Source organism: Oncorhynchus gorbuscha, linkage group LG15 (assembly GCF_021184085.1).
Source record: "Oncorhynchus gorbuscha isolate QuinsamMale2020 ecotype Even-year linkage group LG15, OgorEven_v1.0, whole genome shotgun sequence".
NCBI classification, from domain to species: Eukaryota; Metazoa; Chordata; class Actinopteri; order Salmoniformes; family Salmonidae; genus Oncorhynchus; species Oncorhynchus gorbuscha.
In genome coordinates this window covers 37,460,990-37,476,477 of record NC_060187.1, presented here as the reverse complement: position 1 = coordinate 37,476,477, position 15,488 = coordinate 37,460,990, and the positions used below count along the sequence as shown (strand labels likewise).

The following is a 15,488-nucleotide window of genomic DNA, read 5'->3' as shown; positions in this document are numbered from 1 at the left end:
TGTTTTTGTCTTTAATCCTAGCAGGGAGGGCGGCAGTGTAATGCAGAGTTGAGACAGTTGCACGTCTCAGCCATTCATTCTCAGGAGGAGTGGGTTTGTCTCACCACTTGACTCAATGAGCATGGTGTCCTACTGACTGACTGACTGACTCACACACACATTAAAAGAGGCAGGTTTATTTTCATTACGAATTGGGGTGCCCAGCTGGTACTTGAGACTGGTACAATGGCAGGCCTTGGGTGACAGAGCCCAGCCAATGCAGGCAGCACTAGCAGCAGAGCAGACACACAGCCTGCCAGCAGCACAAGCCTGCCAGCAGCACAGCCTGCCAGCAGCACAGCCTGCCCACTGACTCATCTCAGAGAGAGAAAGAAGAGAAAAAGAGATTGCACAAGAATGATGAGCAGAGAACAATGAACACAGTGAGGTTGAAACAGAAGAAAAACGAAGGATGTCGAGGTCAGAATGGGAAAATTAGGTGACTCAAAAAGCTAATATCAAAGACGCTTGTTAGCTCGTTTACTATCAGCAGCAAACCACTACTTCATACACCTATATATTCCCCTGCTCATCATTTGAAAACACACACCTAGCTGGATTGTGATGTGTACTCTAGGACCATAAAAAGCCCAAGCAATCAAACGTGTGTTATATTAACCGAGGCAGTAGCTCAAACGTGAGTAGATTCGATTGGGGATCTGTGTGGGAGAAAATAAGGCCTCCCTCTACAACTCCCAACAGCAATAACAAATGTGAACGTCTGGAGATCAATTTCAGTCCCGTGGAATTAACTGACAAGCCATATCACCATCAGTGTTAGCTCTCTAATGAGCCTCGCTGTAAGAGGAACAAGCTCTACAGGTGTTGGCGAGAATATATAGCATGACCAGGTTGACCACGGGTCTTCTACCTAAGTGCTGGGAGTGGACACTCACCACTATCCTAAAACAGGTCGCCCTCGCTTCCCATCTCCCTCCTAGTGCACCGTAATAAAAACAGCCGGCCTGGGTCGGAACATCGCCTAGGGAAATGTGAGGCTTCCCAAAAGCAGACGCTGCAGCATTATTTGTGTAATGTCAGTAATTTATGCCAATTTCTGCAGGCAGGGTATTTTTTTCAGAATGGTGTGTGTGGAAGTGTGGATGTGGTTGGAGTGTGGCCAGCCCCCAGACTTCAAAGCATTGTGTGACTGTAGATCAAACAGTGGCAGGAGAGGAGTGGAGCTGTGACTGGGCTGCTCCAGACAGGACGGCACGGCTACATGCACACCTCTGACTCAGGGGCAAACCTGACCCTCGCCAGCCTGTGCCCTCCCCTTCCCAGGGCACTGTGGTAGCTTCCTCCTATAGAATCAACTCCACACCATATCAACAGTCCTACAGAAAATTCACACACGTACGCTAGTAGACTTCCATCAGCATGCCCACATACAGTTTGAGTAACAACTAAACTCCCCCTAAAGGGGACACCAATCATTTAGGGATGCATCTGTGCAGCTTCTTAGAGGACTATTGAGACCAAGCTGATAATGACCCAAATAAGTCATTGTATGGCATGTATTAAAAATGTGTAATCTGCAGAGTGAAAACCTAATTCAGCACCTCTCCACCTACACCCCTCCCTCTTAGAACTATTGAGATTAAATACCACCAGCCAAGCACATGGTTACTCGCGCGCAGAATCATCCTGCGAGGAAGCAAATGATAAACAAAAAGGATCCATAACTCTGTCACTCCCAGACCCGCAGTCGACCATACAGCTCGGGGGCAGAGATTTCAACCCTTTGTTCTGAGGTTCAGCTAGGAAACGTCTACACAGAGATACATAGAGACGTGAGATGTGGACTGGCCCTTGCATTCCAGGCAGAGAGAAGAGAGGATGGGAGACAACAACAGTAAACACGGAGCAGAAAGACAGCCCCGCTCAGTCACGGATGTCAGCCCCGCAGCCAAGAGCCACAAACGGTCTGATAGCTAGAGAAAACAGTGGAGAGGAGAAAACCTGCCAGAGAGAGGGAATGAGAGCGGGAGAGATGGAGGGAATGAGTAAGAGAGGGACAGAGCTGGCAGGAAGGAGGGAGGGAGAGAGAGGGAGAGATGGGGCATGCCTTTACAGTGTGTACATATCACCACAATATGAATAAGATATGGCGGTGCCAATCCTGCCTCTATTACACCTCATCTCTGCCTGTACCCCTCCCCCATCTCCTGTCTCCATCCATACATCGTCTCCCTATATGGTATTATAATTCCTCCATGTCGTCATTCCGCCCCCGCTTCTCTCCTTCCCCTGAGCAGAGCGGGCACCGCTGGCACACAGCCAGATTACCCAATCAATCTCCTGAGAGAGAGAGGGAGGGAGACAAGAGGAGAGGGGGAGGAATAAGAAAGAGGGGGGTAGAGACGAGGGGGTGTTAAGAGTGAGGGGAGGACTGTGCACCAGACCTAAGAGAAAATCGAGGCAAGAGAAAGGCGTAGGATGAGATGGAGATATTTCTTTTAAAGGACAGAAGGTGAGACGAAGGGAAAGGCTGAGGCAAAGCAAAAGGTTTATTGAACCGACTCATTGAAATGGGGAAAGTGAGCACCTGTTCTCGATGAGAGAAACGCACACAGTCAGACAAAGTACACACAAAGGATGGCTTCTCAATGGTTGTTATTTACAGAGAGACGCTCCAGCCCCGTGCCACCTGTTTCAGTCCTGCTGGACACTCCAGTCTGCCACAGCTTGGCTACCTCTCAAATGACACCCTATTCCCTATCGAGTGCACTTCTGACGACCCACTGTAAAAGAGAATAGACGAGTGTCATTCGAGACATCCCACACCATTTCACTTTCCTGACACAAGGCAACCCCTACATTATACCATCAGCTCTATTGACTCCCTCTATTCGCCTGACAAGAGGTTATGACACTTAAGTATTCAAGTCAGTGCAGGTGTCAAAGTGATATTTTACAATAGAAAATTATGTCACACAGACCCAACATCCTGAATGTCATTGTACCTGATGCAAATCGGACCTTTTCAGGCTCACAGCAAACAAAGGAAGAGTTCTGGAGTTCTTTGTGTAGCTGGGAAGGAGTCCTGGTCATTACCAAAAAGGTTCAGGGAGAGGCCAAATCAAAGCTTACAAATGGAAATGGATATTCATAAGGAGACAGGCCAGTTCAGTTTTCAAACGATCAGTAGTTGCTATTTTTCAGAACATGTTGAACAAAAACTAAACAAGAAGCTGACTTTTAGATGAGCATCTGCCTTTACGTGTCCCCACTTCCACTGACAGGAGTCTCCATCAGAGCTGTCTGAATGAGAAGTCAATCCCAAAAAATCATAATAACAAGCGCCAAGCTCATCCAGAGAGTATTAAGACACGGCTTTGTGAATGACGCACTTCTGTCACTAAATCAGTGACACTCGAGGCGCTGATGTCACAGTGGCAAGTATCGCAGATGTGTGGGGTCACGACCTCTAGCTTGTGCTAAGAACAAAGGGTGTGTTCGTAAATTAAATCTGGAGTGCTCAGAGTGCACACTTGATGCTCTGGCTGAGGAGTAGGATTGATCCAAGCGTTCTGACCTCACGACGGCAGTCAACCACCCAAGCTTACTGGCTAACGTGGCAAGCTAGCTACTTCCAGACACAAATTAAGGAACAGCTCACTCTGAGCATTTTACTCGCCCTAGCAGAGCTGGTTAGGCGGTCTTCATATTATCCAGAGCATTGGTGATTATAATTGTGCTGCTGGCAACAATTTATGCTTTTTTTTGCAGACGTCTACAGACACTGGCCATATTCAACCGGTGTTGAGCGTTCGTAAATTCATCAATTATTCTGCGCTCTGGCACACTTAGGCGAGAGTGCTCTGAAATCGGAGTAGATAGCCAGAGCGAATTTACACACACACCCAAAGTCTAACGATGGAGCATTACCACTTCCTGGAAGGGTTTGTTTGTGTATGTTTGCAGCGGCGTCATGCCCATAGGGGGCACAGGAGCACGTACCCCCCCCCCAGTTTTGTCCTGTTTTTTTTTGTCGTTTCTCTATAATACTACTAGCCTCAAAGCAATTTTATGAAATTCATAAGTAGCTACCTCATAACTAGCTACCAAGACGTCATTTCAATCCATCAAGTTTGAGTAGCTAGCTTATCTGGTATGCCTGCTGGCAAGTTTGGTAGCAATTACCAAATAATCACCAGTCAGGCACAGACAGCTCAAGAGGTATGAGATATGCAAAAACAAAAAAAATACAAAAATATTATGATTTATATATTTATTTTTATACATAGAATTAAGCATAATGCTTATGGATGTAGATTGCAGGAAAAAGACTTTTCAGGTCTCCAACTTCACCCTTCAGCCATTCTTACGTACTTTGTGACCCCTAAGATTTTTGGGGTGCATTTACACCCCTGTGTGTGCGCACGCGTTTCTGACTTTCTTAAATCATTCATGCTGCTATTCCTTTCATCATTCATTCTGAATTACCAAAAGAAGTCTCATGTTTGGAAAAACAAAACATTTCCTCACTCTAAGCACTCTTGAGGAACATTCAAATTGAAGTAGGAAAGAGAATTATGAATGTGCATTTCTCTCAGTAAGTAAACATGATTTGAAGACAAAATTGGAATCAATGAAACGGTTTCAACAATAAGAAATAAAGGCAAATTCCTCTTAAACATTTATAAAGGCTGTGTTTTTCTGTTCCATACATCTCCAGTGTGGTGTGTTTGTGAAGGTTTGTACCACGTTGGAACTGCCATCCAGGGGTGCAGAGTCTTTCAGTTCCGGGAGCCCAGCCAGAGTCAAAATCCCACCAAAATCCAGTGATTAGCCATGAACCATCCCCCAGATTTGAGGATTAGCACATTATATTCCCCAATCTGGAGGGCTATAAAGTCTACCTCCTAGGCCCCAGGAGAAGGAAACAGGAAAGGGTTTGGGTCATGGTGGATTCCTTCAAACCCAGCCAGGGCCACCATCATGTCCTTGGACAGTTGACACAGTAACAAAACACAACCAGTCAGTGAGAGATGGCATCTAAAATGTGTGGACCCATACAAACTCAGAGTCTAACACCGGAGACAGAGTCTACTGTTCCCCCTGGGAGTTGTGTTATTTTTCTCCCTGTGATCCTGGGAGACATGGCGGGGGAACAGGGCTGTTATCAGCCGGGCCGCGGCAGCGACTTGATCAGACCACTGGTCCACAGGGATCGGAACGGCTGGAGTTAATCAGACAGAGACAGGCCCGGGGGATTCACGCCTCCACCCCCACCCTGGTCCCCCCTGCCACACAGCCCAAGGTAAGGTTCTTCACGGAACATTAACCCTGTGTCCTGTCTGTCTGTAACCCCAAACACACACAGACACGCCGGGTCCACCAGCAACACAGACAGAGTTGTGGAAATGAACATGACTGAGAGATGGGAAGATTTGACTATAGACAAACTTCTTGAAAAGTTTCAGGGTTATGCATTTTCATACAGTTCAACCAATCTGCTCAATCCATCCAGTAGATATATACAGATAAACGTTGAATTATAACATACTCTCATGCCACCAACATCAATTTCTTGTCAAATGATATTGGTGATCAGTGATATCGATATACTTCTTGTGAGGAAGACAAAAGTCCACTTCACAAAGCCCCTTCTCACACCCATAACCCGGACGAGCAGATAAACTTTTACCCTTTGAACTTCAACCAGGTCAGGGGTCAAGATAAACTGGCCATTAATCCTTGAATTAGAACAACAACAAAAAAGAGCAGGACATCTGAGCCCCAGAGCCCCACAGCGTCCACACCGAGTGACCACACTGGGCTGACCATGGAGTAGGACAGATCCCCTCAGAGGACATTCAACTGGAGCCCCACATCTGGACACTGGAGCTAAGGACATAATGTATCTTTAGGTGTGTGGGTCTTCATAAGGCACCTAACCATGATGGGTTTTGAAAGGTGTGTGCATGTCACTAAACAATTCTGAGCAGACATTGCTTTATTTCTTTGTTCAGGTCCCATATCACATTAAATGTAGGTATGTACTCTTTTCTTGGAAGTCCTAACCACTAGACCTGCCACCAACACACTGAATGGGTTGTCAGAGTTAGCATGGAGGGTAGCTGACGGTTGAGACAGGTAGCTAGCTATCGAGAGAGTAGTGAGGAGGGATATTGGTTTTTTTTTAAACTAATTGACCTACATTGGTTCAATTATTTGAATTCCATTTCGTTCAGTTCTTTCTGAGCTCAATGCACACATTGCACTGTTTCTATAGAGATAAATCAGATCCAGCCTGAACTGTGCAATGTAGTAGGGAGTTGTAGTTTCCAACAGGCCAATATTCTACAAAGTTTGGTAATTAACTACAATGATCCATAATCCATTTCACATCTACTTGTCAGGTCGGTGCTTCTTTTACACCCGCTACGGAATAGACAGAAGAATTAGAGACGGGAATTCCCGCTCTTTTTACTGACTCTGATCTTTGACTCGTACAGTCAAAATAAAAAATATTGACTCACTTCGTTAATTTGAAGTGAGCACGCAGGACCCCCCTACTGGCGAACTAAAAACTTGAAATAATCATGATTCTACAAGCCTCTTGTTCCCCCGTAATCTGTGATTGCTCGGCGTAAAAATACAATTATTTATTTATTGATACCTTTGAAAACGAGGTCTATTTGCGGCCACAACCAGACTAGATTGTGAACGGAAATACTGCCGCGAGGGAGATATGCCCAATAGGCTACGAACTGTAGCAGCCACCCAAACAATTTGTTCACGAGTTTGACTGTTGAGCAGCAGAGGAAGGCTGTGCATGTTTTTGTTCTACAAAATTATGTCCATCAATAATATTCAATAATCAAATTGATTGCATTCATTCTTGCACCATACTGTCATTTATCAGTTCTAAACATGTATTTTCCTTCTCTATGCTGCCTGCAGCATGATCAATTTTTCTGCACACACACACACACACACACACGACAGTTCGTTGTTGGAGCACATCTCCGGAGCCGCCGAGCCGGAGGAGCGCATATTAATCCTGCTGTAGAATTCATCGACGCCAGCAGGTCTAACGAACATCTAAAATGAACAAAATCACTCGGAAAACCAAAATCATGACTCTCAAGTCAAAAAAAAAAGAGTAGTTCAAAAAGAGCGAATCGTTGGCGAACTGCACATCACTAAGAATAATGCACAATCATGAGGGGATTTAGAGAGCAGCTGTTGCTTCGTGAAGTATCTCTACCTGAAAATACATGATCTAAGTGATTGACACTTGGTATTCAACAGTCATGAAAGTATGCCTTATTTACTTTGAACTACAGAATAGTGATTTTAGGCAGCAGCTCTATAGAGATGACTTGGAATTTTAAAAATACATTCATCAAATAAAACAAATGTAATACACAACAACAAATATTTTATTTGAATAAATGACAGTTAAGTGATTTGAAGTAGGCTGTTGAGGGCAAAAGTGTGTGTGTAGGGGGGGGGGGGGTCAACTCAATATTAGGAAGGTGTCCTTAATATTTTGTACACTCAGTGTGGATTAATTGGGGACACATGTCAGCTTTAATTAAGCATGGGGTTTAATTAACCACGTAATTAACCCTTTAGACCCCAATAGAATTCTAGAATGCTGCTATAAATTACTGAGAATTTTCAAGATAAAGCTAATTTTTTCACATTTCAAACATACAGACATGGCTCAAAAACAAAGAATAAATGACAATTACAAGCTAACTTAGTTTTAAAGAAAACAACCTCTTCTTTAATATGACACCAAATTAATGTCAATAGGAACAACCCACATTTCTCCATTGTGTAAAGACACTCACTATCAAAAAATTATTAACACACAACAAAAAAAACACTAGAGTATTTAAATTGTAGTAAATTACTAAATTACTCACGCAAAATGTACCAAGTATGATATATTATACTTAATATATGTGACCAGAGGACAATATTCAGAAAGTATTTCAAAACGAATTGATTAACGATTCATACTTCTGTAACAATGTAAAAATGCAAACACCTATTCGGAGACGATTTCAAAATGTAGGTAACCTCTGGCAAAAAGATTTAGTACAGACCAGGCCTGACACTAAGAGATAGTAGTCTACTTTGACAACAATTCAGTGAATGCAACAAGTATGAGATTGAGTCAGCTAAAGAGAGAAGATACAAAACACAACAACTGTTCAGTGACAATAAAAGATTTGTAGGACAAATTCATATTTCACACTATAGCACAACACCATCCTGCAAAATGGCTCAGAACACATAGAGCTTCCCAAAGGAGGTTTCTACACAGCTCCCACTCTTTGCCCTGCGTCCACTCCGGATGCACACCACACTTGTGCCCTTCAAACTTCACCTACTTTTCAATGAGTTACAACTCTGTCCACACGCCCTGGTGCCACACACTTGGCTCCCCTTCCTGCCACTATAGCCATATCAAAGAGAACACACAAGCTGCATTTTGAATGCCTTCAGGGCCCAGAGCCTGTGGTTTCTGGGAAGGGGCCTTTGCAGGGTCCCCCACACAATGTATGCATTTATGATGGCAATGTTGAGCATCCCCCAAAACACATACTACCACCATTTTCTGCCTGTGCGTCCAACATTGCAATAGCTCCTCAGTTGGTCAAGATGGTCAACCCCCCCATTGTCTTGTTGTAATCCCTTACAAGCTCTGGAACAGATACAAATTCCTACCAAAACCCCTGCTACGGTCACTTTAGGTCCAAGTGGTGTGGCACAAGGGTGAATGGTGGGACTTGGGGCAGACACACACCATGGAAACGTAGGCTCCCCTCTCAGGTATGCTCTCCCTCTGCTTTGTCATCTCCCTCCTCCTCTTCCTTTCCCTCCTCCATGTTCCTCTTCCTCCACCTCTCTCCCTGCAATCATCTCTCTCCCTCCAATCATCTCTAACTCCTCTTCCTCCCTGCCTTTTGCTGCTGAGCCCTGACTCGACACATCACTCCCTTCTCTTTCACTGACCTAAAGGAACAGAGTAACACGGGGAGAGGAGCAACAACCAGGATACGATTATAGGAACATAATCTTTCCCTCCCTCTGTCTCACTCTTTTTTCCTCTCTTTTTCTCAACCATGCACACACACACACACACACACACACACAATCTTTCTAATTTACCTCAGTACCGGTACCCCCTGTATACAGCCTCGGTATTGTCATTTTATTGTGTTACTTTAGTTTATTTACTAAATATTTTCTTAACTCTCGATTTCTTGCCTAACAGACTAACTACAGAGTTTGCCAATGTTAGCTGATTAGTTACGAAGCTGGGACAGATTCCAAATTAATTGCATCAGTAGAAAGAGGACAAAACAAGCAACTTGTTAGATGGTTACGTAAACAAATATCCAACTCATCATATGAGCTCCACTGTGCGGGCCTCAACCCTAACATGACAGTTAAGCCGTCAAATAATAGAACAACAAGGCAATGTATAGCCTAAGAATATCTGCACCTAGCAAACATGACAAACCATAACCTAAGCCAAGTCGGTGGCTAGTTAGCTGGTTATCTGCATGGCTAGCTAGTGAGAGTGAGGTTGACGCTTCGCGAGCGCAGCCCAAATGTAATGCTACACACAAAACTTTTCTTGCCTGACAGATTAACTAGCTAACTATAGCAAGCAGCTTGGGCCGTTTCCATTTGAATTACATCAGTAGAAACGAGACAAAACAACCAACTAGTTCGCAGACTATATACACAGCTAAACACCAACTACTTCCATGAGACAGAGCAATCAATCATTCGAGCTCCACCGCTGATGTGCTCGCCTGTACCAACCAAGTTATCATGAATGACTTGCTAATCTGTCAACTATTCCCCAAGTTTCACAGCATCGAACGTCGACAACACCAAACATATACCTGCTGTTTTACTTATTTCACTCACCTGGACATTCTCGCTTCTCAAAGTGCAAGGACGTGTGCAAATCCATAATCACCAACCAACATAGATAAAACCTCTATCGCAGTGAAAACCTGCGTCGGCACGGTCATTGAGTAATGAAGTGAAAATAATAAAAAATTTGAAAAGTCAAATGAAAGCATACCCCATTTCCGGTTTCTCATTGATGACGACAGAAACGCGAATACGATAACAGGCTGCTCGCAAGTTCTTTTTGGAAATTGACACAGATATTGTTGTCAGAAGAACAAGGCTGTTCGCGGCAGCTATTGTAATTTAAGAAAGGCTGTCGACGGCCGCTCTGTGTTCTAAAAGGGTTCATCTTGTGCTGGTGCAATATACACTCACAACAAATGAGTATGTTCTGATGGAGGTCTGGTCTGTTCATACTTGTCAGACTAAATGAGAGTACGGAACTGCACAGAACTGGGAAACATGCAGGATTAGAACCATCATGATCCATTTCTAGAGCTCCTTCCCTAACTGGCCAGGTGAACGACAAACTGGTAGTAATACAGTCTGACCAACATAACCGATTAGCTGCACAAGCCTTACTTTAAACATTTTAAAGGGTATGTCATACCACTATTTAGCATAGCCAAAACATGACCAAAAAGGAGAATTCTGCACTATGGTATGGCGGTGATAACAAATAAAACGCATTTGCCTTGAGTGAGGCAGATGAAATCCGAGGGGACTGCAGCTTAACCTTCAACTCATTCAGGTCCCGCCAATGAGCTAGAGGTCAATCAGTGAGAACATTAACATGGCCAGTTGCAGTCAGAGATTGGCGTCAACAAATGTTCACAAGTTCAGGCAGCACATCAATTCCAGCACCAGGGAACATCCAGCTCTTCTGCAGATGAGAGGGTCAGGGAAGGCAAACCCATGACCCCTACGCCACCCCCAATTGGGCCCCATGCGTCGGCCCCAGCACTGAACTTAATCCAGGTCAACAGCTCACCAAGTTGCTTTATTTGCTCCCACCCTTGTTGAAACCATTTGAAGGCCAATAAAAACCTTGCAGAGGCCTGACATTTCACCTTCAGCAGACAGTTTATGTAAGGCTCTGAGGTCAGGGGTCACAGGGAAGTAGTGAGAGGGGTAGCCAGGAAACTGTTTCACTAAACTTAGGAGGATATAACCTATTGCAGTAAGAAACCAAGCAACACTACATTCATATCATGACCAAAACAATCATGTACGCAAATGTCTCAATTTGATGTTGCAAAATAAACATTGATAACAGTTAGACATTCAATAGCCCACACAACCACGTGACAATGGCCAGTGTGCCTCTGACACAACAACAATGACAGGTTGACTCACATAGTCGTGGAAAGCCTTGGCCTCGCTGGAATGTTCGCATGTCTCTCTCCGGTCCGGAGCAGCGCAGTACAGATCCCAGAATACACTGTGGGGAGAGAGAGAGAGAACATGGTTGGACATGGTTTCAGTTTACACTAACAGACAGATTTTGTTCACATGACTGAGTTGGAGCATGGTGCCGGCCACATGCAGTTGTGGGTTTGATTCCCTCATGCATGTATACACAGTATGTGGATGTGAAGTGTAAGCTAAATTACCATCTATCCATGGAGACCACATCTATGACAAAGTGAAACATGATCAAGCTAAAAAGTTAGTTGTCTGAGGTGTCTTCACTTATACCCTTTATAACCAGGGTTTAAATGAATAACTTTGTCAGTTTATTTTCCTAAAATATTCTAATCCAACCCGTAGTCCACCTCAGAGCTACAGCAAAGCAGTGTCATCGAATCATCTCATGTACAGTGGCTCTCATTCTGCTGGGCCAGAGATGCTGGTTACTGATCAATTACTTATGATATTTGTTAATTAAGGAAAATACAGTCCTTAAGAGTTGGAGGGCACCAGGTTCCAATCCAAATGCTCTCAATTACTTAATTGAAATTAATTACCTGTTTAACTAGTCCCCATTAAATTGTGCTTGCGCCTAAGATATTGATTTAATGGATAGCACATAAAAGCTGCTGATCTGACTGGGGCTCAAGAGAAACATTACGCTTTTTCCAAAACATTCGAAGGCGAATACTCCACAATACGCATTCTTTCTGCTGAGGCGGCAAAACCAGACTTCTAACGTGTGAAACGTCTGACACTTGATATGACAGACTGCAAAATGGAGCAGAAAATATGAGCTGATGACCCATAACTGTGCGTGTATCAGATAATCATTCATCGCCTCAGTTTGAGAACATACAGTACCAGTTAAAGGTTTGGACACCTACTCATTCAATGATTTTTATTTTAGGCCATTTTCTACATTGTAGAATAATAGTGAAGACATCAAAACTATGAAATAACACATGGAATCATATAGTTACCAAAAAAAGTGTTTAAAACAAATCTAAATATACTTTATATTTGAGATTCTTCAAAGTAGCCACCCTTTGCCTTGACAGCTTTGCACACTCGTGGCATTCTCTCAACAGGCTTCATGAGGTGGTCACCTGGAATGCATTTCAAATGAGTTCATTTGTTTAATTTCTTTCCTTCTTAATGCATTTGAGCCAATCAGGTGTGTTGTGAAAAGGTAGGAGTGGTATACAGAAGACAGCCCTATTTGGTAAAATACCAAGTCCATATTAGCTTAAATACACAAAGAAAAACAACAGCCCATCATTACTTTAAGACATGAAGGTCAGTCAATGTGGAACATTTCAAGAACTTAACATTACTTCAAGTGTGGTCGCAACAAACCATCAAGTGCTATGATGGAGCTGGCTCTCGTGAGGACCACCAAAGTTCAGAGTTACCAGCCTCAGAAATTGCATCCCAAAAAAATGCTTCACAGGGTTCAAGTTTTTTTAAATATTATTTTTATTTCACTAGGAAAGACAGTTAAGAACAAATTCTTATTTACAATGACGGCCTACAAATCGGCCAAACCCTAACCCGGATGACGCTGGGCAAATTGTGTGCCGCCCTTATGGCAGCCTGATTCACAATTCAGGCCTTCGTGGTCGAATTGCTGCAAAGAAACCACTACTAAAAGGACACCAGTTAGAAGAGACTTGCTTGGGCCCAAAAACACGAGCAACGGACATTAGACCGGTGGAAATCTGTCCTTTGGTCTGATTTGTCCAAATTTGAGATTTTTGGTTCCAACAGTCTTTCCTTTGTGAGACGCAGAGTAGGGGAACAGATGATCTATGCATGTGTGGTTCCCATCCTTGAAGAATGGAGGTGTTGTGATGGTGCTTTGCTGGTGACACTCAGTGATTTATTTCGAATTCAAGGCACACTTAACCAGCATGGCTACGACAGCATTCTGCAGGGATACATCATCCCATCTGGTTTGCGCTTAGTGGGACTTCCATTTGTTTTTCAACAGGACAATGACCCAACACACCTCCAGGCTGTGTAAGGGCTAATTGACCAAGAAGTAGAGCGATGGAATGCTGCATCAGATGACCTGGCCTCCACAATCACCCGACCTCATTCCAATTGAGATGGTTTGGGATGAGTTGGACGAAAAGGAAAAGCAGCCAACAAGTGCTCAGCACGTGGGAACTCCTTCAAGACGATTGGAAAAGCATTCCAGGTGAAGCTGGTTGAGAGAATGCCAGTGTGCCAAGCTGTCAAGGCAAAAAAGGGTGGCTACTTTGAAGAATCTCAAATATAAACTCAGAAAAAAAGTAATGTCCCTTTCTAGGACCCTGTCTGTCAAAGATAATTAGTAAAAATCCAAAAAATCTTCACAGATCTTCATTGTAAAGGGTTTAAACACTGGTTCTCATGCTTGTTCAACGAACCATAAACAATTAATGAACATGCACCTGTGGAACGGTCATTAAGACACTAACAGCTTACAGATGGTAGGCAATTAAAGTCACAGTTATGAAAACTTAGGATAGTAGAGAGACCTTTCTACTGACTCTGAAAAACACCAAAATAAAGATGCCGAGGGTCCCTGCTCATCTGCGTGAACGTGCCTTAGGCATGCTGCAAGGAGGCATGAGGACTACAGATGTGGCCAGGGCAATAAATTGCAATATCCGTACTGTGAGAGGCCTAAGACAGCGCTACAGGGAGACAGCACAGACAGCTGATCATCCTCACAGTGGCAGACCACGTGTAACACCTGCACAGGATCAGTACATCCAAACATCACACCTGCGGGACAGGTACAGGATGGCAACAACTGCCCGAGTTGCACCAGGAACGCACAATCCATCACGCACAATAGGCCGAGAGAGGCTGGACTGAGGGCTTGTAGGCCTGTTGTAAGGCAGGTCCACACCAGACATCACCGGCAACAACGTCACCTATGGGCACAAACCCATCGTCGCTGGACCAGACAGGACTGGCAAAAGTGCTCTTCACTGACGAGTCGAGTTTGTCTCACCAAGGGTGATGGTTGGATTGGCGTTTATCGTCAAAGGAATGAGCGTTACACCGAGGCCTGTACTCTGGATGCCTGATCGATTTGGAGGTGGATCGTCCGTCATGGTCTGGGGCGGTGTGTCCCAGCATCATCGGACTGAGCTTGTCATTGTAGGCAATCTCACCGCTGTGCTTTACAGGGAAAACATCCTCCTCCCTCATGTGGTACCCTTCCTACGGGCTCATCCTGGCATGACAATGCCACCAGCCATATTTCTCGTTCTGAGCGTGATTTCCTGCAAGACAGGAATGTAAGTGTTCTGCCATGGCCATTGAAGAGCCCGGATCTCAATCCCATTGAGAACGTCTGGGACCTGTTGTATCGGAGGGTGAAGGCTAGGGCCATTCCCCCCAGAAATGTCTGGGAACTTGCAGGTGCCTTGGTGAAAGAGTGGGGTAACATCTCACAGCAAGAACTGGCAAATCTGGTGCAGTCCATAAGGAGATGCACTGCAGTACTTAATGCATCTGGTGGCCACACCAGATACTGAATGTTACTTTTGATTTTGACCCCCACCTTTGTTCACAGACAGATTATTTCATTTGTTAGTCACATGTCTGTGGAACTTGTTCAGTTTACATCTCAGTTGTTGAATCTTGTTATGTTCATACAAATATTTACAAATGTTATGTTTGCTGAAAATAAACACAGTTGACAGTGAGAGGATGTTCCTTTTTTGCTGAGTATATTTTATATGTTTAACTTTTTGGTTACTACATGATTCCATATGTGTTACTTCATTGTTTTGATATCTTCAGTATTATTCTTCAATGTAGAAAAAAGTAAAAAATGAAAGAAAAACACTTGAATGAGTAGAGTAGCATCATGGCGCCTGGGAGGATGGCTGACGTTTTACGTGCACCTAACCAACTGTTTTATTGTAAAACATTTAGCATCGTTTGTAACTTATTTTTTAAAACTAATTCTTTACATAATGTTGCTGCTACTGTCTCTTATGACCGAAAATAACTTCTGGACATCAAAACAGCGATTACTCACCACGAACTGTCAGAAGCTTTTTTTCCTCACTTTAACGAGTCTGACGAGCCCGAAGTGAAGGACATACTGCTTTCCTGGGAACAGGCCCAAATCCCTG

General features: G+C 43.9%; 1 protein-coding gene across 2 annotated transcripts in view; it reads right to left on the bottom strand.

Annotated features, from left to right (window-relative positions):
- The window catches only part of LOC123997065 (single-stranded DNA-binding protein 3), a 116,661-nt gene that overhangs the window by 76,789 nt on the left and 24,384 nt on the right, over positions 1-15,488 (bottom strand). For both annotated transcript variants that reach the window (XM_046301044.1, XM_046301045.1), the window contains exon 4: positions 11,293-11,377. In XM_046301044.1, coding sequence (XP_046157000.1) covers positions 11,293-11,377 — 85 coding nt within the window. The remainder of the gene's footprint in view (positions 1-11,292; positions 11,378-15,488) is intronic.